The sequence below is a fragment of the Solanum lycopersicum genome, chromosome 10 (assembly GCF_036512215.1).
Source record: "Solanum lycopersicum chromosome 10, SLM_r2.1".
NCBI lineage: Eukaryota > Viridiplantae > Streptophyta > Magnoliopsida > Solanales > Solanaceae > Solanum > Solanum lycopersicum.
In genome coordinates this window covers 13,621,670-13,645,612 of record NC_090809.1, presented here as the reverse complement: position 1 = coordinate 13,645,612, position 23,943 = coordinate 13,621,670, and the positions used below count along the sequence as shown (strand labels likewise).

Below are 23,943 nucleotides of genomic sequence, written 5' to 3'. Positions count from 1 at the left end.
ACTCGAAGACGACATCTATGGAGAGATCCTTTTAATTTCGAAGCTGAACTTTGAAGAATGCTTCTTCTTGTTCTTTGAAGAGTTGGTCACCTCTTTCCCTTCTTTTCATTCTAACTTGAATGACTTTTGGAGAATGAGGGTTTTCTGTTTGTCTGAATAGATTTTTAGGCTTAGACTGAGTAAAACGACATAATTTAGGTCCAAACAACGTAGTTTAAGTGTCTAATGCATAAGAAAAATGACCAAAATGACTAACATAAAATTGAGGAAGTGTCATCTTTTACGTGACTAACGGACCATCATTTGAACATCTTATCAACAGGGTCATTGTTTGAGGTCTTCCTAACATATCTTCACTAAAACGAGCATATATGTTTACCTAGAGCTTAGATTTTAGCAAACTTGATGTTGTTGGAGAGAGTATTCAATAATCCTTTTTTAATAGGTCATTGGCCACCTAATTTTTTTGTGCTAAAAGAAATGAATGTCTGAAGTCGATCCAAAAGCCATTTTGCTCATTGATAGTTATTTTCATTGTCGTGTTTGATTTTTTTAATAGGAATAACGAGAAGGTAACAAAAAATAACAAAGAAAAAAGACAAGCAAGAAGATGGTTTTGGACTACTTTGGTAATAGACTTTGTAATTAGTGTTTAATTTTTTAAATAAAAATGATGAAAAGGTAATTAAATTCAAAAAAAAAAAAGGAGAAGACTGCTAGTCATCATTTTATTAGGCAAAAAGGCTTTTTTTTAACGACAAAAAGTGACATTTTTCCTCCGCACATCTATGGTCCAGCCAAAACAATATTAATTGATGTGAACTTGAAATAATTATAAATTAAATTTCTTAACAATGGCACACGTCTTGCTTAATTGTCTATCAGTTTTTGTGTGTGTTGGAGAGGATTAGGGGAGGAAAAGAAGCAAGTGAGGCAGGGAGGGGTTTTGGATTTATTTCTTTCTTTTATAAAAAGGTTAATCAAGGATTGGTGCGTGTCAACTCTTCCTTAAAGGTGAAACAGTAAAAAAAATTAGGCACTATTATTATTCTAAAGACCCAAAGTTTAAGTGTCTTTTAAGAAATAGGTAATAATTTTATTGGGACTATTAAAGACATTTAACTTTATAAGGATCCTTGCACCCAGTGAATAGTTTAAACTGATATAAATATCCATTTTTCAATCAACCCTACTTATAAGAAAGAAGGTGCAATCACTTGTTTGTCACACGTCAATTTTTACATAATTTATTAATCTTTGTTTTTGTTTGTGCTTTTTCTTATTTATTAGTTTTAATTCTTTATTTTCCTTTTCTTCGTCAATTCTGGATTGTATTCGGAAAAAGAAAAATTCTCTCTTTAAGCTTAAATGAGATAATTTTACCTAGTCTAAACATTATTTCAGTTTCGTAATTAATCAAAGTTCACTTGAAACAATGTAAAAGACTCTTTCTTCAATATCCCCATCATCTTGTTCTCACTAACACCGGTCAAGGAGGAGAAGAAATATGAGGATGAAACAACAATTTCTCTTCGTCTCTATTGCAAAGAAAATTAAGTAGATGTCAGTGAAATTTATAATGTTGTCTAATCAACAAAGGCGTTTTATTTTTCTATGAACTAACATTGTGCTATTCAGTTACAGCTGAATCTTTCTGTCAAAATTCCATCCGAATGGAAAACGAAAAGAGAAAGAAAAATGAAAGAAGAAAAACCTTGAAGTCATTGTGATCTCCTTAACAGATGAATTACTTAAAATAAAGAATTATCTATATATTTTAATAAAGAATATTTAAAAAAAAAAAAAGTTGATAATTTTTTTTTTCGTTTTCACGTTCTTTATGTGAATGATACTCTGTATTAAATGTTGATAAAGGATTCAATGATTACACATTAAACTTAAGGAGTGTAACAGGAATACTAACCCTAATTTCATTAAACTACTTGTTATGTATCACACTGATCTTTTTTGAACTCATACCAACTTACTGAAGATATAAATTTTTAGGATCCATAATATTTGGATACCTAGCATTCTTCACCAATACGAAAGGAAAACATTAATTCTAACGCCTAAACGAAATCTAATCCCTAAATTAGGGATACTAACCCTTAAAATATGGAAGAAATATTAAAATACATGACATTAACCAACTAAACTTAAATAATAATTTGAGCAAAACGGTGAAAAGATGATTTTGTTTAAAGCGGAGTCTTTTAATGGACAAGAAGTTCAAACAACATTTCTACAGGCATTGTATATATAGATATAATATTAATAAATTTGTGCACGAGTACAACAGATTATAATAATTAATTGATGAAATCATCAGTGCCATGCTTGCACACTGGACAGCCAACATATAGAACAACCTCCGAACGTCAACAAAAACGGAGAAATGGTTTCGTTTGCGTACTGTCTCTTCCCTTTTTGTAACTTGACCGGTAAGCGGTCAAAAATCTTTATTAAAGAAACCTTAACAGTGGGTGTGGAGTCTATACTTTTGTCAAATCTTTCCTTCATTCTTGGCAAAAGGTAAAATCCATCTCCTTGAGATTTATGAATTATGTGATACAATGGTGTGAAAAAAAAAATGAAAGTTGCTTCTTGTGACAAGGAGCAAAATGAAACTACATCTCCGGGCATAAGGACCAGAATGAATGAGTGGCAAACTCAGCCTACTGCTGGACAATTTGTCTCCAAAAGCAACTTAAATTTTCTATACTATAGCTGTCAAAATGCCAAATCATATATTTGCTTGTACTCATCCACAAAGTGTACATCAAGGCCTTCCTTGACATTAGGAGCAAGCTCGTCAAAATCTCTTCGATTAGCTGAAGGGAATATTATAGTTTTCACATCACTTCGCCGTGCTGCTATGGATTTCTCCTTGACCTAATATTGAACCAAACAGATTAAAGTTTTTGTAAATTCATAAGATGTACCCAACTCTCATGAATCCTCTGAATGATGCTCAAAATGAAAAGATCTGTCGTGTTTTATACACACAGGCATGTAAACATATAGACACGGGAAAATAATCAAGTAAAAACACCATAAAAGACAAATCAATGAAAAATAGAAAGAATAAGAATTGTTAACATACCCCGCCGATAGGAAGAATTTTTCCAGTTAGCGTGACTTCCCCGGTCATTGCCAGGTAAGGTTTAACAGGCTTTTTCATGGCAAGAGACAACAAGGATGTTATCATGGTACAACCAGCACTAGGGCCATCCTTAGGGGTAGAACCCGCAGGAACATGAAGATGAAGCTTACTATTTGCAAAGAAGTGGTTATCAGGCTCCTTCTCCAGCAAAATGATCCTGGCAACCGTATGGGCAATTTGGGCACTTTCTTTCATAACGTCGCCTAGTTGTCCCGTTACATTGAGAAGCCCTTTTCCTTCTCCTTGCTCCACCAAAGACGTTTCTATATAGAGTGTTGAGCCACCCATTGAAGTCCAAGCAAGACCCATCACAACTCCAACAGGGGTCTGATCATATATGCGCTCACCATGGAAAATAGGTTTGCCAACATAATCAGCTAGGTTTGATGAGTCCACAACCACTTTTTCTATTATTTTACTTGCTTCACTTTCTGTAACTTCCTCAACTTCCTGAGTTTCCAGTTAAGATCATAACCACCGAAACCAAAAGTCAGTGGCACAAATACAATGATAATTAAACAATTGAAACGTAGATTATGTAAACCCCAAGTACGAATCATGCAACATAAGAAAAAATAGAACTTATTCACTAGTAGATTAATTTGAAGCATTCTAGGAAATTTTCTCAGCAGACAAATATGATGGGAAATATAACATCAAACATATCAAAGTACATGTGTGCGCACCTATTTTATATTGAAACAAACAGCTTTAAGCAAAGATATCCAAACATTTTGGCCCAACTTACTAAAATGAACTTGACTATCAAATATAATTAGTCAGATTAAAGTAACCTCTCCATCTCAAAGAATTACTTTTAAACCAGTAATCTGATTACAGTGTATGATATTAAGAGGGGATTTGGATTGGCTTTTTTGAAGTAGCTTCTAAGCCATATGTGGGTCATGCCCAACTTTTGGCTTTTAACTTATTTTTGTATTTCTTTTACCTTTTGGCTTTCCCAAACACCTCAAAAAACAAAAGGAGCTTAAAAGCCAAAAACTACTTGAAATAAGCCAATCCAAACACCCTCTAAATACAAATCATGCATAGATACCTTTTTAAGATACAAGTCGGAAGTAGTCGTACAAATGAATACCAAATGCTATCCTTGCTGCTTTGGTGTTTATATAATTGTCAGATAAGTGACCTCTTACATTGCATCTATTAACCAACATTTAATCAAACATGACACAATAAGACAGGGTATATAGACACATCTTCTGTGCATATAAAACTAACCTATTCATACATTAAGCATAGACGAAAGCAGTCAAATACATTGTAGCATGCATAATTGCAACTGGCAAGAATCACCTGTAGTACAACAATTTGCATTAAATAATGCCTTCTTACATTTTCCATTTACCTGTAAATGAGTATCTTCATCAGTGGACTTCTGCATTTGGTTTACTGGTGCTTCCAGAGCTTCAGCAACATATTCAGAGGGCTTGTCATCATGGCTACCCTCTACAGACTTAGCTCCAGCCTGAGTTTCTTCCTTGAACTTTATTTCGTCTGATATATGGACATGTTCTGCTTTTACCTCATCTACCCCTGCATTCTGGGGCTCAATCTTGCCATCCTTCCTAACAAGCTTTAGAGCTATCTGGAATAACAAGAATAGAATGTGAGGACTGAGAAGTATCAGAGCATGAAAAGAATTTCCAAGTCTGTGTTGCATTACATCAAATAATCATCACTTTTCTTCAAAAGTTCACTAGGCATCAAATTCAGACAATGCAACTAAGATGTTTTACGCAAAAGAGTACAGATAACAGAACCTTGCGATAAATCTTTTCAATTTGCTTCTGCAGATTCCGAACACCGGCTTCTCTACAGTAATTTTCTATTAAAGCGAGAAGAGCTGCATCAGTCACTTCAACCTGAAATAAGAAATTTCATGAAGCCTATGTCATTAGCTTGTTTGCAAGCAATACTTCAGTGTAACTTGTTTACATGAAAACCAGTATCAAGGCATCAATCGGAACTCCGGAAGTACTAAAATCACATCCACTAACTGTCACAATAATTATACATGTTGAAAGATTTGAACCAAACATCAACAATTCATCCCTTCAAATTTTGCAATCAATTATTAACATACTGTTTACACACTTAATTCTCCAACATGAGTTCAAATTCTCTACATCTGAGAGACTGCCAGCTACCACATGAAAATCCTGAGAGAGAGAGAGAGAGAGAGAGAGAGGTGACATATACACTAACTCAAAACTCTGAATCTTTTCCACTTGACACCATATCAACTCGAACAATTTACAGGAGTATCCGGAAGTTGGAATTTCTGGCAAAACAGTACCCGAAGTGATTACCTATCCTGATGTGTTTTCCATTAGATAAGCATAAAGTTACTACTACTACAACAACAAACCTAGTGAAATCCACAGGTTGGGTCTGGGGAAGCACAAAGCTACTACTGTGTCATGAAAAAAGTACCAGTAGCCTATAATGCTGCTTTAAAATCTGAACTCCTTTTATCCACCCTAGAAAGCCACGACTAACAAAGGTATCCATAAGCCTTCCCAGATATCAATTGATTCAACTTCTGACGCCCATATTTAAGGTGGATTTTTTTCACCAAAGAATCATATGGCATTTACCCTTAACTAAAACAGAACTTGAAAAAGCTAAATATAAGGTTCCCCGAATTACATTAATCTCATCTTGACGATGGGACAACATATCTACTGCAGTCATCGTATAATAGAGAGATTGCACTACCATGACGGCACCAATTCAATTGCTTTTTCCCCTGGGATAACAATGGTGTCTAGGCCAACTTGCACGCACCTCAACCATTCGAATTAATACTTGCATCCCTTCAATTACCTTATTAATCATTTAAAATCCACCCAGCAACCAGTCAAGCACAATAAAATAGTTTTACGTCCACAGTCAAAAGCAAAAACCAGAGTAAAAGCTGGTTGGGGCTCTAAGGCCTATGCCTTAACGAAGAGAACTACTAATGAAAACAATAACACACAAAGCTTAAGCCTTAGGTCCTTGAAAATTCTCCCATGCACGTTTTCCAGGAATAACACTTCCAAGGTTATTCTAACCAAGTAGCATCTTTTCCAAGAATGCTAGCTCGCAACATGGCTGGAACTTATCTTGGTTTTGTGATAATTGTTAACAACTTCTAATTTAGATGGAAGACGACATCATATATTTCGCAGTAGGGTTCAAATCATGTGATATTTCCAGAAGAGCAGGAGGAGTTGAGCCGTCCAAATGGACAGAGAGAAATTTTTATCAGGAGAACATCCTTCAGCGAGAAGATGATGAGATGGCTTTGTTAGTCCATGAAGGAGGCCTCGAAGGTGAAAGGTAACTATATTAAAATGTAGTAGCTGGGAGCCAGTCGATTCCTATTTCAGATTTGAGAATCAGTGGCTACAAACGGAGGACTTCAAAGAAGGGGTGAAGGAATGGTGGGATTATTTTTCTCGTGACGGTAGACCTGACTACATTTTAGCTTTCAAATTGAAGGCTATAAAATATAAACTCAAGGAATAGAGCAAGACTACCCAAAGAAGCTTGGATTTGCAAAAGGCAAGTATTCTAAATCAGTTTAGCTGAATTGGAGGAGATCCATAATGATCACAGGTACATAAATGAGGAAGAACAAGCCACAAAAGCATCTCTGGTTATGAAGTATGAGGATATTGCAAGGAATGAAGAAGTGGCTTGGAGACAAGGGGTCAAGAGCCCTATAATTGAATCAAGGGGATAGAATACAAAATATATCCACAGGTTGCAAATGCTCATAGAAGATTTTAACACCATTGCTAAGTTGATAATAAGGAGAGAGGAGGTGACCAATCCAGAAAATACCAGCAAGAAAATTGTTACCTTTTATCAGCAGATATATTCTGACTTTGAAATGTGGAGACCTCAAGGTCTAATAGGAAACTGTCCTAAGGTCGATAATGAGGATAATGTGATGCTTAAAGGTCCCTTTGAAGCCCAGTAGATATGGGATAGAATGCAAGCATGTGCTGGAGAAAGTTCCTGGGCCAAATGGTTTCTCCATGGCATTTAAGTAAAGAGGTGGTAGCTGCAGTGCAGGATTTTTATGATCAAGGTATTTTTGAAAAAGCATTAATGCTACTTTCATATCCTCGATTCTAAAAAAATGGGAGCCAAAGAGTTGAAAGACTTCAGACTCATCACTTTGATAGGCAGTACCTATGAGTTAATTCTAAGATCCTGACTGAGAGAATGAAGAAAATAATATTCAAATTAGTGGACAACTAACAGAACGCTTTCATTGAATAAATATAGATCATGGAAGCTGTCTTAATTGTTGATGAAGTAGTGGATACTAGAATCAGAAATAAAGAGCCTGGCATTCTGAGCAGATTGGACATAGAAAAGCTTAAGAAAAGAACAGAGAAAAAAATAAAATCATGTTTTCTAGAGAGAGACTCCTACTTGGGCACAGAAGAGAGGAAAGAGTTCCTCCTGACTTGTTTGGTGGGGAAGTTCTAGAAAAGGGTAACTTCACCTGACCTGGTTTCTACTTGGGCTGCTAAAGCTTTGAATATAAATCCATGTATCAAAGTCTCTTCTATGGAAGATATTCAACCTTCCTTTTCAGGTTTCCTTGCATGTTGGAGGCTGATCGAGCTTTCAGAGAGGGAGAGAGGTGGATGGAGGATAATCTGCTTAGACTTCACTGATGGTCAGAGACAATAGGGATGGAGTCCCAAAGAATAAGAGAAGGCTCGGGGTGGTGAATATAGTGGGGTTTCCATTACACCTCTTGGGTATTGATTTGTTTAGGAGCATTGGGGATTCGTGAGGGTGAGTTTTGGGGACAAACTGTAGTTTGACTGACGTGTCAAGGGTAATGATTTTGGTGAGGAAAGGGGGAAGAGTTCCTGTGTCTATGGTGGTGGGGAAAGTTCAGGGTCTGGTTAACACGAGAGTTTAGCCAGGGAGAAGGCGATAGAGGAAAAGAGGGTTGGAATACTCTCTATGCGGGTGATTTTAGGCGTCATCCATCGGAAAATATGGAGTCTGTATCAGAAAAAGGTGGAGATACTTCAGAAAAGACAGTTTGAATTTGAAAAAGTTAGGGTTAAGGGAAAAAAGGCAGACAATACTGTGCAGAACAAGTGTGCAGCTGCCGCCCCTCGAAAAATGACTCCAGCAAGCTCGCTTCAGATGCAAAATTGTCTTGAGGAAGCTCAAAACTTATGAAGTAAAGAGAGTGGAAAATGTGATCAGAGTTGGGAGTCCAAAGATTGCTAGTTTTACTTCAAAAGCAATGTGAGTAAATTGACAATCTTGATGCTTTGAGTTTGGAGTTGGAAAATAGCAAGTTGTTCACCGTACATGAAAAGCTTCTGGTTAGGGAAGCGATTAGTTTTCCAAATGTCTTGGTCTGAATTCCTAAGGTGCCTAGGAAGGTCTGCTTATTGCGTGATTAGCTTCTAGAGTGGCGATTTTGATGACAGGGAATCTTAGGAAACGAAAGGTCTGCTTGAGTTGGTGTTTCCTCTGTGAGGAGGCAAGTGAGGACGTGTACCATATTTTAGTACATCACAAATAAGCTTTGAGATTATGAGAGGAATGCTTTAGATGGTTTGAAGTTTCCTGGGTTATGCCAAGATCCATATGATCAAATAAATTGGAATTGTTTACTAGAAATTATGAGGCACGTGAGTTTTGGTGGTCGGTGGATAAATTGGACAAGGTATTGCATTACGCAATCAGGTTTTCAGTTCTTGCTAATGATTATCCAGCTGAGGGTTTTCCTTCCTAGAGGGGTTTAAGACAGGGTGATCAATTGTCTCCACTCTTATTCATTCATACTAGCCATGGAAGAAATTTATGTATGCTAAAGAAGGCTCAGGAATAAATTGGATTAGGAGGTTCAAGGTGAGTACGAAGAGTCAAATTTACAATATGCAGATGACACACTAGTATTGTGAAGCCAGCAGTGATCAATGAAGAATTATAAGAATTATTTTTGTTCACTTTGAAGCTACATATGGTTTAGACATAAACTGGACGAAAAGCTCTATAAATCCAGTAAACAGGGTAAACCAGATCCAATCTCTGGCTGCAATACTTGGTCGAAGAATAAGCACTCTTACAACTGTGTATTTAGGAATTCCCTTGAGAGCCAAAAGTCAAAAGAATTATGGAATGAGATTTTAGAGAAATGTGAAAAAATGTTAGACAGCTGGAAAAGTCTACATCTTTCCTTAGGTGGAAAATCAATCTGAATCAGTTGTCCTTGATGTTATGCCTACAGCCTACCAATTTGATGACAATGTTTCCCTTTCCAATAAATGTGGATCAAGAAATCAAATCCTCTCAAAAGAAATTTTCTTTGAGAAGGAAACAGTGACAAGAAGAAGATACATCTGGTGAAATGGGACCATCTCCTGGACAGCAAGGGGAAAGGGGATGTGGGCATCAAAACATGAAGGTTCAAAATCAAAGATACTGTTCAAGTGGTTAGGGAGATTTGCAGCTGATGAACAATCATTGTGGAAGGAGATGATCCTAGAAAAATATGACAAGATATAGCAGATGGACAATTAAAAATGTAAATGGTCCATCTGGTACTCTGCGAATGACAATTAGAAATTAATGGCCCATGCTCAAGGAGAACACAATAACCAAAATAGGTAATGAATGGCATGAAGACTATTTTCCGGAAGGATACTTGGCTGAATCAAGACCCTTTGAAATAGGTTTCCAGATATGTACCCTTTATTACAGCAGGAGGCAACAGTAGGTTCTCCATGGAGCAATCAAGGAAGGAACCTCAGTTTTAGAAGGCCATTAAATGACTGTAAGATAGACAAGTTGGTTGAATTGTTTAAGACTCTTGAACAGTTCAAGGAACTTTCTTCTTAGAGGATAGCTTAAGGTGGAGCACAGAGAAGCAAGGGAAATTCACTATGAACACAGTACATGAATAGTTCAACACTTCCAACAATCAAATTGAACACTGGGAATGGAAGATGATTTGGAAGGTAGAAATACCTAACAAGGTAGCATCACCTCTTACTTCATCAAAAAAAAAAAAAAAACTTGCGCATGCTTCATCTGGCTACTAGCTAGAGAAGCAGTTCTCACTCAGGATAATCTCTGCAGGAGAGGTTATCAGTTGTGCTCTAGATGTTACCGATATGGAAGTGTGCCAGAGACAATCAGTCATCTTTTTTTACATTGCAAACTAACTACACAGCTGTGGAGGATGTTTATCAGCCTAGGCTACTGGTTGGAGCCCTAGGTTCATAGTGGATCCTCTAGCACACTGAAATAGAGAAGGTATCAACCAAATCCAAAAGGAGAGATGAAAGGCTGTCCCAGCTTGCATATGGTGGATAATAGATGTTTTGAAGGGAAGGTCTATCAAAAGGAAAAACTAGTTAGTCAATTAGATAGGAGTCCTTCAAGTCCTAAAAGTTGGGTAGAAGTGACAAATAGTATTAATTAGGTTAAAAATGTTTTCTCAATAGTCCCAAACTTTTAACTTTCACACTTTAGTCCAACAACTGTCGTAGTTGCGGGGACTTCTTTAGTCGTCCCACAACTTCAATAGTTGTCCAGACAACTACAAAAGATGTTATTAGTTGAGTTTCTTTTATTAATATTAAAAATAAAGTAGAGAAAATATAACGGGTCCCACTTGTCCCTTTCTTTTAATAGGAAACCTATAAGGCACTTTTAGCTCATTTTTCCTGTTTTGAGAAGGTAAACCTTGTCATATCCAGAAGATAAAATGAAGTGCTGGGTCCTGTTATATTCGGTGCAAGGAGTCTGCTAAGAAAGTCATGAATCTATTTTTGATGTTCTAGACTCCCTGTAGATGATAGTGGAGCTTGTCTTTATTAAGCTCTGTAATTATGCTTAATTATACTGTCTTTGTATGTTCTTTATCATTATATACAAAATAAAACCAAAAAAAGGTAAAATAAATAAATAAATATATATATATATATATATATAATACAACCAAAAATAACTATAGACACAAAAAATTATTTGTACAGAATAAAAATTACAGCAATTTAGCAAAATATATGAAGATTAAACCATAGCAATCAAGTTTAGAAATCATTTTACGTTTCTGATTTATATGAAAAGACGTAGTTCCAGGTTTTCTGGAGCTAGTTTACTTATACCAAACTTTTAATCACTTAACATATCAGGTTACCAACTATATTTGATGCTTGATACTGGTTTCTTAAAGAAATAGCATGTGGGGGAGTGAGCACGCGTCTTAGCACTGACAGACCAATGTCTGCTCAGAGCTTTCAACAATTGAAACCAAAAAATATGCACAAAGCTCAACGGATAAATGAGTCTGAAATAAATGAGATGCAACTAGGGACGTTTCTTTGATACATACCTGTTCAGGCTTGATCCCACATGTTTCACGGGTACTTTTTTCCAAATAATCCCGGGCTATGTGCAGTTTCTCATCAGTAATGTAACCAGCAATTGTGATTACCTCCATTCTATCCAAAAGAGGATTAGGTATCATTTCCAAGACATTGGCTGTGCAGACAAACAAAACCTGCAGGTACAAAAAAAGGAAAAATCATTATCAACAACAGATTTCACATTCAAAAAAGTACATGCAGGTTGTTATTCCTGTTTAAAGTACAATTGAATAGGTAACACTATTAAACAAAGATGATAGTAAACAAGGCTAGAAAGAACCTAAGGGACCAAAGCTCCGATTTGTCTTCCATTTTGGCATGAAAAGGAATTCTATAATCATAATTATCCTTTGGACAAGTATACTAAACCTTAAGATTGAATTTTATAAGTTCATTCAGGTTCATATATAACTCAACATCTATACAAGTAGTGTAAAGTCTACAAGAAAGAACAATAACAACAGCAAAATAATGTGGTAACTGAAACAAAACAAACAACAACGGCCATAACTACATGGGTATGACTAGTACTACAAACAGGCACTAACAAGCCTAAATTTTCCTAGGCAAGACAACACTATACTAACCTTCTACCTTAATACGCGACCTCCTTCCTATCTAGAGTCATGTCATTGGTAATATGAAGTTGAGTCATGCCGTGTCTTGTCACCTTCCCCAATACTACCAAAATAATAGAAAGATGTCCTTTTCGTTTGTTTCGAGAAATCTATCGATACTATCACATTCGGAAATATTACACAAATATTCACCATCGTGAAAAGACATAGTAAATTATCAGTGTCAATGATAAATACAAATGAAATGGTACGCGAATATACCCACCACTTCTCTCTCTGGTCATGCCATTGATCTACTGATGTTTGTTCAGATAAAATTCTTCTGCTAAGTGCAAAGTTGTCATCTTAAAATTAAGGGACAAATCTTTAATCAATAGGTTAACAACAACACACCCAGTGTGACCCCACAAGGGGGCTCAAGGCAGGGTGGTGGGTATACAACCTTGTGTTTTCAATAACCCTCCGCTCAAGTAAAGCATATCAAAATCAGGAAGAGAAAGAAATACACTTGTAAGAAGGTCATGTAGAAGATAATGGAGAGAGAACAATAGCAACAACAAACAATACGACAACTGAAAAGGAAGTAATAGGCAATACAAAAATTGAAGAATAAAATAGTATGAGATTAATAATAATATTAATAAGAAAAACTAGACAACGCTCGACTACCTATTAACCTTTTACCCTAATCCTCAACTTTTCCATACCCTCCTATGGAAAGCTACAGGCCTGCCATGTCATTTCTAATCACCTCTCTAATACTCCCTCCGTCCCATATTAGTTGATCTCTTACTAAAACTAGTTGTCCCATATTAGTTGTCCCCCTTACTAAATCAAGAAGGCATTAAATCAAGAGACAGGGCATAAGCTTGAAATTCGGATGGTGGTCTCCAACAACAGGGGCTTATCCGTCTCAGGCAAAGTTCCACTGGTTTTGGATAAGGGCTCTTGGGCTCCCCCTTCAGCTTTGGTCTGAAAAAGTGATAAAGAAAATAAAGGACCAGTGCAGTGGCTAGTTAGAGACAGAAGAAGAAAATCTTCTCAAGAACCATATGAGATGGGCTTGTATCAAGGTGAAGGAACCTCTCGAGGAAATACCACGCTTTGTAGAGATCGCCGATGGTGACATAGTGTTCTTGTTACCGATCTGGGTAGAAGCTCCGGCGAGATACAAAATGGTCAACGAGTGCAGGCTCGACCGTCAAGATAAAGTGACAAGAGTTGTGTTAAGGTAGACAGCCTGTTTACCTCTCAAAAAGAAAAAGAGACAGAGCACGAAGGAGGAAAAAGAAGGACTGGGAAATATCCAATGGATATTGAGGAGCTAGAGGTGGAACACACACGGGAAAGAAGCAGAGATGTGTCACGTGCAAATGGGTCACATGGGTGGGGCCGATGGAGACACCTAGCAACACTAGACTTAATATTATTATGGATAAAGACCTAGGCAGGTCAGGGTTTGTTGAAGGACAGAGAACTGGACCTCTTCTTAAGCCCAAATCACCAAAGCCCATAATAATTAAAACAGTTGAGCCTTTCATAGGTAATATCCATGCTTACCCAAAGAATACGGGCGAAAATCAGGATTTCCTCGTCATTGCTGATGAACTAGAGTCCGTCAGAATCATAACGGAAAAGTAGAAAGAAGGAAAAATAATACAGTGCGTGGAAAGACAGACTATTCAATGGGAAAAGAACATAGTTGGAAGTAGTTCCATGGAAATTGAACCCTGGGAAGGAGAAACACAGGAAAGAACCCTAAGCAGGTGATGTATTACAATGGAATAAAGCCATTACAAGTGGACGAGTCGATCATTGATGAAGAAGTGAAGGAGAAAGCAACATTGTGGATACATTCAAATGTTATTAAATTAGGGAAAAAATTTGGGGCAACTTTCCAGGGGTGCGAAGACTTAGCATATGAACGGATGTCGGATGTTAAGGATTGATCAAAGGAGAGGAATGGAACAAAACAAAAAGGGGAATGAGAATCAGCTCAATTCAAAAGCTGTAATTCCAAAAGAAATTAGGAATTTAGTTTTTGATATGAAATTCAAAGAAGGGGAGCCAAGAACTAGAGGGAGAATCTCACATGAGGGTTGGTCATGAAGATAAAAATTTTATCTTGGAATGTTAGGGGGTTAAATGGGGACGCACATGTAAGAAATTTGCTGCTTCAATGGGGGGCTGACATTCACGTGTTGGTCGAAACTAAGCTAACAAGGAACGACTCAAATCTTTACCAACAAATCTGGAACAACAAATGGTTAGGAGAAGCTCACGTAGAAGCTATTGGAAGGAGTGGGGGGATAGTAGTGTTATGGGACAACAGAGTTTGGAAGGGGGAAAATGGTAGACGGTGGATGTCAGATGCTTACTTGTAGATTTGAGGGCATAGAGCAAGAACTGACATGGCATTCAAGTGCAATTTATGCAGATTGTGATAGAGGGGAAAGGAGGGAACCTTGGTGGGGATTGGCAGCCAGTAGAAGCCTTTTTGAGGGACCACGGGTAGTTTGTGGGGATTTCAACATCATCAGATATCTAGAGCGAAGAACAACTGTCAAAGAATCAATGGGGCAATGACCGAGTTTTCAGAATGGATCAATGACATGGAGCTTGTAGACCCTCATTTATTTGGAGGGTCTTATATTTGGAGAAGGAGTGAAAATTATGAGAGTGCTTCCAGAATAGATAGATTCCTCTACTCTTCACAGTGGAAGGAACTATATCTACACATCAAACAATCAGTGATACCAAAGCTGGGATCAGACAACAACCCCATCATGCTTACACTTGGAGATATGGATTTCAAGAAGACACTTTTAGTTTGAACAATGGTGGTTGGGAGTGGATGGTTTCAAAGAGAGGGTAAAAGAATGGTGGGCCTCTTTTAATGTAACTGGGAGCCCATCATACATCTTGACTACCAAACTAAAACTCCTAAAAGGGAAATTAGAAGAATGGGGGAGGGAAAACAAGAACAACTGGAGACAAAGGAGGGAGGACATCCTGCACCAAATTACTGGATTAAAAAATATCATGGAGCAAAGAGCACTCACTGTGAAGGTTCATTTGGCAATGGAGTTTGAGGAGGTGATCAAGAATGAGGAGATGGCATGGAGACAGAGGTCTAGAATCCAATGTTTGAAAAATGGAGATAAGAACACCAAATATTTCCATAGAATGGCCATAACACATAAGAGATGCAACACCATTGACAAAATTGAAGAGGAAGGGACATATATCACTGATCCAGAAGTTATCAAGATTAAAATACAAGACTACTATTAGAACTATACAAAGAGACAGAGACGTGGAGACCTAATCTAAATTTACAGGACTTCACAAGCATTAACTTGGAGGAACAGATCTGGCTGCAGAGACAGTTGAGGAGGAAGAAATATTAAAAGGCATCAATCTTTGTGCTAGAGACAAGGCACCTAGACCTAACGGATTTCCAATGAGCTTCTTCAAAGAATTTTGGAGTGTCTTGAAAGAAGACATCTTGAACACTATGAAGCATTTACATGAGTTCCATGTTTTTGAAAAGAGTATGAATGCCACTTATGTGGCACTTATCCTAAGGAAGACTGGAGCTACATCACTAAGGGACTTCCGACCAATAAGTCTAATTAGTGGGATGTACAAAATCGTAGCTAAAGTGTTGGCTGAAAGGCTCAAACAGGTGGTAAAAAAGCTGGTGGACAAGCACCAGATGGAATTTATTAAGGGCAGGCAGATCATGGATGTTGCATCAATAGCCAGTATATGTGTGTACACAAGAGTTAGAGGAGAGAAAGCAGGCATCATGTGCAAACTTGATTTGGAAAAAGCATATGACCATGTAAATTGGGGGTTCCTTCTAAACATCTTAAGACAGATGGGGTTTGGAGACAAATGGTTAAAACAGATAGGTTTTTGTATTAAAATCGTCAGGTTCTCCATTCTGATGAATGGGGAACCGATGGGTTTCTTTTCATGTGAGAAGGGCTTGATACACCCCTTTCCTATTCATACTGGTCATGGAGGGCTAAATAGCATGTTGAGGATAGCTACTCAAAACAAATGGATAAGGGGATTTGAAGTTAGTAGCAGGGCAGGTGTGAGTATGGAGATTTGCCAATTGTTTTATGCTGATGACACTGTAATCTTCTGCGAGGCAAAAGAAGACCAGATTAGATACATCAGAGTGATACTTGTGATCCTGGAAGTTGTCTCTGGTCTAAGGGTTAACTGGAGGAAAAGCAGTTTATTCCCTATCAAGGAAGTGGCATAGATGCAAAGATTGGCTAACATCCTAGGGTGCAAGATCGAACAATTCCCGACAACTTACTCGGGAATGCCTCTGGGAAGCAAATGGTTAAAATTGTGGGTTCCTTCCAAACATCTTAAGACAGATGGGGTTTGGAGACAAATGGTTAAAATGGATAGGTTTTTGTATTAAAATCGTCAGGTTCTCCATTCTGGTGAATGGGGAACCGATGGGTTTCTTTTCATGTGAGAAGGGCTTGATACACCCCTTTCCTATTCATACTGGTCATGGAGGGGCTGAATAGCATGTTGAGGATAGCTACTCAAAACAGATGGATAAGGGGATTTGAAGTTAGTAGCAGGGCAGGTGTGAGTATGGAGATTTGCCAATTGTTTTATGCTGACGACACTGTAATCTTCTGCGAGGCAAAAGAAGACCAGATTAGATACATCAGAGTGATACTTGTGATCCTAGAAGTTGTCCCTGGTCTAAGGGTTAACTGGAGGAAAAGGAGTTTATCCCTATCAAGGAAGTGGCATAGATGCAAAGATTGGCTAACATCCTAGGGTGCAAGATCTAGCAATTCCCGACAACTTACTTGGGAATGCCTCTGCGAAGCAACCATAAAGAACTACTGATATGGGATAATCCAGAGGTCAGAGAAGAAGTTTGCAATATGGAAACCTCAATACTTGTCAATTAGGGGCCGAGAAACACTAATAAATGCAGTGTTGGACTCTCTCCCCACTTATATCATGTCTCTATTTCCCTTACCTGTTAAGGTGCCGAAGAAATTGGACAAACTTAGAAGAGACTTTCTTTGGTTTGGGAACAAAGAAAGGAAGGGGTACTATCTAGTTAACTCGGAAACAGTGCAGCGACCTAAGCTCTCAGGTAGTCTTGGAGTTAGAAATCTTCGAATCCATAATGAGTGCCTCTTGATGAAATGGTTGTGGATATATGTGGAAGAAGAACATGCTCTTTGGAGAGAAGTTATACATCACAAGTATGGACAAGACTCCCAATGGTGTACCAATGAGGTCACTATACCATATGGAGTTTCAATATGGAAAACAATAAGATCCTTCTGGGCCAAACTAGCAGGAAACATCAAACTCAGTATAGGAAATGGAGCTAAATTCTATTCTGGAAAGATGTTTGGGTAAGACATGAGGCATTAATGCAATCTTTCTCTGACTTATTTTCTCTATGTAGCAATCCAGATATCACTCTAGCTGAGAGTTGGGAAAATGGTTGGGATATATCTTTCAGGAGACATTTCAATGACTGGGAAATAGATAGGGTGGCACAATTGTTACATGTAATCAATGAGTTTAATAGATTTGCTGCAAGGCCAGACACAACATCGTGGTACACTTCGAGGATGGAAGATTCACAGTTAACAAGCTCTATAAGAAGGAAATGGGAACTCAACAACGCCTAGGCTAGATGGAAATATGTATGGACAAGCCAAGCACCAACCAAGATCAAATGCTTTGTATGGTTGGTAGCTAAGAGGGCTTGTCTGACACAGGATACTGCAGAGGAAAGGTGTACAACTAGTACCAAGGTGTTTTCTATGCAATGAGACAAATGAGACCAACAATCATCTTTTTCTACACTGTAGAGTCACAGGTCAACTATGGTCTCTGTTTTTGAGGCTCACTGATAACAGCTGGACGATGCCAGAACATACTGCAAACCTGTTAAGCTGCTGGATAAGGAGAGGAGGCAGTAAAACCAAAAAAAAGTGGTGGAGAATTATTCCAGCTTGCATATGGTGGTCAGTATGGAAGGAAAGAAATGGAAGATGCTGTGAGAACAAATCAAACTCCATACAGAAAGTCAAAGAAAATTGCATTGCATATTTGTATTTTTGGTGTAAACAGGAATGCTCTAAACAGGTAGAGCAACTAGTAGATATGTTAGGGATTTTGTAATTAGCCTTCCTAGACCCTCTATGTACGAATTTTTGGAGGTCACCAGCATGTCCTTAATGCTAAGGAATACAACATTACCGTTTTCAAAAAAAATTAATTCTTTTTGGAAGTGTTCATATTTGTTGTAAAATTCCCAAGAAGTTTTCTAAGGGATGGATTATTAAATTTATCTTCTTATTATGATTTCTTAATATGCGTGTAAAAAGGAAAATAATCTACTAATATGGGAAGTACACCTTCAGCCTACCTCTACCTCTCCTCGGACCCACAATAACCAATCGCTCAAACCTCATCATTGGGGCATCTCTGCATCCTCTTTTTTTCACATACCTGAACCATCTCAGGTTTGTCTTCATCGTCTATCTGAAAAGAATTTCCACGTGCTTGGCTCATGAAAAAGAATTAGGCGTACAAGTGAGGCGGCGTGTTGAGAATATAATCAAATAACAAAAGTGTGCTCTCTCTAACAACTTAAGCCTAATTCTACCTCTCCAAGTGCGCCCAAACATCCATCTCAACATTCTCATTTCTACTACTTTCATCTTGAAGACATGTATATTTTTGATTGGTCAACCCCAGGTAGACTTTTATCAGTTTAATCAATAGTTAATGTTATGGGCCGATATTTTCTTTGCGTAAGCGACACACAAAATAGCATGTGCGGAGCCCATAGTCCCTCTTGCTACCGGCCAACCTATCTCAATTCCAAGGTTTCTTGGCATCAATATGCTTATGGTGAAGCTTGCTTACCTCAACTATGTTGGCCATTTGGTGTCGAATGCCTCAATCCTGACATGCTATAAACTCCTGTGGTGCATCTTCATATGTTGGATCTTGTCCATGCGCGCTCTTAGGTTGGCTATGCACATACTAGTCCCTCGGGCTAGAATTAAGTAATGCTCTCACATGCAGAGTCCTATCCCCAAGCTTGACACTTTCCTTGTGCATGCATACGTAGCTTAAGCTTAGCCAAAGTATAGCAACATCCAATCTTTGGCCTTGGTCATGTGTGTCTTCCATACATACCTTCGGTTGTCTCATGGCATTGCCAAGCAAAGCCCACGCAACATACATTTATCTCACATGCTGCAATATCACCCCCACAACGATATATCTAGGCCAACGAACCTTTGGCTTCCCTGAACCCAAGCCAAGCTTGCAAGTAAGGTCACAAGGCACAAGAGAGTCTTCCTTGATTACTCAATCGTCACAATGGTCTTATTCCATTACAAAGGCTATGCCAAGGCCTAATCTTTCCAAATATTAAGCCTTTGCCAACACTGGCCTAGGCCACATGCCATCCATAGAATTCCAGAACGCATATCGATAGCATAGACACTTCGCATAGGTGCCCAGGTAGGCTCTTGCAGTTCTCTCAAGGCAGCACAATTTGGGTGGACCATTGTCAACACAACCAGGGAGGGTTGGTAGGTTGTCACCTACTTCCCCTCATATAAGTTTTAAGAAATAAACCCAACCCAAGTGCCAAGAGTAGACACGATCCTGCTCAGCAATTATAATAGGCCTTTCATATCCCATCTGAATTCCAAATCAGATGTCATTTGGTACAAACAACTCATCTTGACTTCTTGCACACCTCAATGAAGTTCATCCCATTGTCACACTCGTGGAACAAGTTAGGTCTTCATAAGCTTCAGCAAATTATGACAATGTCATTGCTCCTTGTCTAAGTCAAAACCATAGGTACACAAACTTTAAAAATTACTCCAAACTTGGTAGCATATATATCAACATTTTACAAACAAAGCTTTCTATTGGAATTCCTAATATCCAATTTTAGCTCGAGAACATGAGGCACTTACATTTGCCTATTGAATGCCCCTTTGCCTAATAATCCCACTTCATCCCCTCGTTAGCACATGTCTCCTAAATAGCTAACACTCATGTAGCCTATTGGGGTGCACTAGTGCACTGCAAAACCAGTGTTTAGAACCCAAAGATTTGGCGTGTTAGAGGTAAACTTATTCTTAAATGCTCAAAAGGATGTTGCTCCAATTACCGAAAACATCAAGAGGTATAGAATTGTATCCCTCATTAGTAAATCCCTCAAAGCTAGATCCAACAGATAGCAAGAAAGCTCAATGCATCAACCTTTTATCCTATCGGATGTCACCAACAACCAAATACCAAAGAAACCCATTTTCTCTTAAGTATTAGGAGAACAACATTCTACTTACACTAGCAATAATACATTTAAGAAATATAGAAAGAGACAGACGTGAAATAACATACTTCTAGTTACCTTTCATTATGGACAATAAAAGAAAAGGTGCTGACATGAACCTTTTACCAAACTTAGCTAAGATAAGAGGCAAAACAAATAAAGAGAGGAGGGAAATAACAAAAGCGAAAGAGCATAATGATATTAGATATTTGCAAGATTTTACTATTACATTAGCCCCCATTCATCAAGTGGTTTTAGAGGCATTTCACAAGGGCCATCAACAGACAATAATCTGATAAGTGGACCCAAAAGAACTAACCTTTGATAAATCAATAGGGACATCAAGATAATGATCCAAGAAATTTGCATTCTGTTCTGGATCAAGAAGTTCCAACATAGCACTTGCTGGATCACCAGCATGTCCCCTTCCCAGCTGCCATATAAGCAAAAATATAGGGTTATTACTGAAATTAATCTATTAGTAGCCAATTTTTTCAATCATTAAGTTTGTAGAAGAAATCCAAGCAAAACACAATAAGCCCGTGCTAAAAAATTCTTCTTTGTGGTCATCAGACAAAGAGATTAAATAGTGAAAAAGAACAAAGAAGTCTATCATAGTCATAGACATACAACTAAAGTAGTAACTTCGTAAACCATCAAATACCTTATCAATTTCATCTATCAAAACAAGAGGATTAGCTGTTCCCACACTTTTTAAACATTGCACCATCTTCCCTGGCATGGCGCCAATATAAGTCCGTCGATGTCCCTTGATGTGTATCCAAAAGTTAGCCACGAATATTAAAGATTCTATGCACCACAAAAAAATGTTGTTTGAGCTGATCAGATCTCTCCATACCTTTATTTCAGCGACATCAGACAACCCTCCAACAGAAAATCGGTAGAACTTGCGGTTCAATGCACGCGCAATTGAACGACCTATACTGGTTTTGCCCACTCCAGGAGGGCCAGAGAGGCATATGATTTTCCCTGTTCAAACAAAACAGTACAATGAGTCTGTTTCTAGTTACTAACTCACATTCATAGATTAAAATGAGGATAAAACAGGTGCAACACACGTGAAAGATAATATCAGCATATGGACTAATATCATCACTTGAGTCTGATATTGTCCTAAATATGGTAGAAGGACTTTTTTCTAGAGTCTAATTTACCCTTCTTCTTTGGATCACATATTTTAATACCCATACAAGTATCTGTTTTTTCTCGACAATTCATAGTTCTCAAAGACAATCCTCTACAATAATCATATCTCAAGTTCAATGTAGTAAAATGTAAAGATATATCAATTCCCTACTAGACTTCAGCCATTAATGTTTTTGAACCTTTTGTTGACATTGGCCATCTTGTGAAAAATTTTGAGTTTGTATCCCCTTGTTCAACCATAGCACCCTGGATCCTTGTCTCCAAGCAATTTCCTCAAATTTGGCTATCTACTCATATTCCATAGATAGATTTGACTTTTGAGAAATTCATCATGAGAGACTCCTCAACTCTCGTATTCTATCAAGATTGGTCACTTGATTAAAAATATCAGCTCCCGCTCACGAAACCATTATATTACAGTCATGCCAAGCACGAAGGCGCAGATGCGGACGGATAGTAATTGAAAGGATAACAAGGTAATAAAAGCATAATGAACAAAAATGATGTGCTCCAAGTTTTCTATGTTATTTTATGATTATGTTTCATGCCCTTCTTTCATGAGCTTAATTGTCTGTCACACATTATTTCTATCTGCCTTATCACATGAATGCTATTTCATGGTACTCACATCCCTTTTGCCTGGGGTGCTCCATTTCATTATGCAGGTTCTGACGCTCAAGTTGGCAGACATTCTCACTAGGCTTCTACATTACACATCAGCTGCTCTGGATGAGCCCATATATTATTCGGGATGATGTTTAGTGTTCTCAAGTTGTACGTAGGTGTTTCGGGTACGTGAGGCCATGTACCGAGTTGTTTCCATTGAAGAAATGTCCAACATGCTTATGTTTTGTTTCCATATTATGTCTTATGATCCATGTACAGCTGGTCTGCTCGGTCAAGTTAAAGCTACTAGGTGCCAGTCCGCCCCACCAAGGTTTGGGCCTCACTTTGAAACCATCCTCCCATCACTAGTTCATAAATTTGAAGTACAATCCTTCAGCAATCAAGTCTGCGCATTGAAGCTGAATAGATCTGCGGTTTGACGTTTCTAGATCTTCTATCCCACTCAACATCGAACGGAAATCTATCAGTTGTAGAAGCAAGTCTTGTGGTTTTTCCAGTCATCCATATGTAAAATTCCCCAAATAAAGGGGATCAATCAGCTCGATGTTATTAATGATCTTTGAGAAATTAGACATGGCATTAGAATAAGTACTATGCTCCTTTCATCAAAATACATAGTAGAATTGAACACTTGACACCCCTTCCATGAGACAAACTTTTGGGCCCTGTAAGTTCCTACACCAAAGCTCCTTACTTCTTTTACAGGTTGAAGCATGCACCCCAATAAGAAACAAGTGAAGTTTGACTTTTAAGCTAGGACTATCTTGCATGAATAGACTGTTGACCAATGCATACAAGCTTCCATCCATCACACTCTTGTCCTATGCTATTAATATTCCCCCTCTAGTTCCACTTGCTTCTTGATAAAAATAATTGACCAACTAGATCCCTATAATTGTGCACTAAACTGCCCACATAACTATCAAATTTAGTATTTTGTAGTACTGCTGCTTCTGCCTTCCAGAAGGCTTGTGGGGAAATGAACTTCTTGGATGTACATACCTAGAAGAATGTTGCAATAGGGAAGCTACTGTGGAGCCTGTACAAAAAGAAAGATGAACTATGGATAGAGTGGATTCCACAGCTACTATTGGCAAGAAGCAATATGTGGCAGATAGAGGTGGCAATTTCAGCCCATATACTCATATATCACTCACTTATCATAAAAGTTCCTAATTGCAGTATTTGTTTTTTAAATTAAAAAATAGAATTTTTTTTGTGTGTGTGTGTTTGGTTTGGGGGGGGGGGGGGGGGTTAACAATTTAACTTTGATTTAATATCTTTTTGGCTTTAAGAGATTAATGTGGGTTACAACCATTTTACTCAAACCATATTTGACCAAATCCATATTGACCGATATTTTATATATGTGGATTGTGATCCAATCCATTTTAACTCAATCCATCCAAAATCCAATCCAATCCAACCCAACCCATTTAACCCCTAGGGGAATACAAGCCAAGCAAACCTCTTGGCTGGTGCAGAGAATACTCAAGGGACACAAAGATCTCCTAATTGTTGGATACAATGAACAAACTGTTGAATATAGAAAACTACTCTATTAAGGAGGTTTATGAGAAGATGAGGGGAAGC

At 37.9% G+C, this 23,943-nt stretch overlaps 1 protein-coding gene across 1 annotated transcript in view; it reads right to left on the bottom strand.

Annotated features, from left to right (window-relative positions):
- Positions 1-2,231: 2,231 nt before the first annotated feature.
- Positions 2,232-23,943, bottom strand: part of LOC101264562 (lon protease homolog 1, mitochondrial-like) — a 44,797-nt gene continuing 23,085 nt past the window's right edge. The window contains exons 13-20 of the mRNA XM_004248495.5: positions 21,416-21,546; positions 21,221-21,325; positions 20,876-20,989; positions 11,565-11,732; positions 4,951-5,052; positions 4,536-4,775; positions 3,107-3,616; positions 2,232-2,895 (exon numbers count right to left, since the gene is read on the bottom strand). Of these exons, the coding sequence (XP_004248543.1) occupies positions 2,734-2,895; positions 3,107-3,616; positions 4,536-4,775; positions 4,951-5,052; positions 11,565-11,732; positions 20,876-20,989; positions 21,221-21,325; positions 21,416-21,546 (1,532 nt within the window). The 3' untranslated portion in view covers positions 2,232-2,733. The remainder of the gene's footprint in view (positions 2,896-3,106; positions 3,617-4,535; positions 4,776-4,950; positions 5,053-11,564; positions 11,733-20,875; positions 20,990-21,220; positions 21,326-21,415; positions 21,547-23,943) is intronic.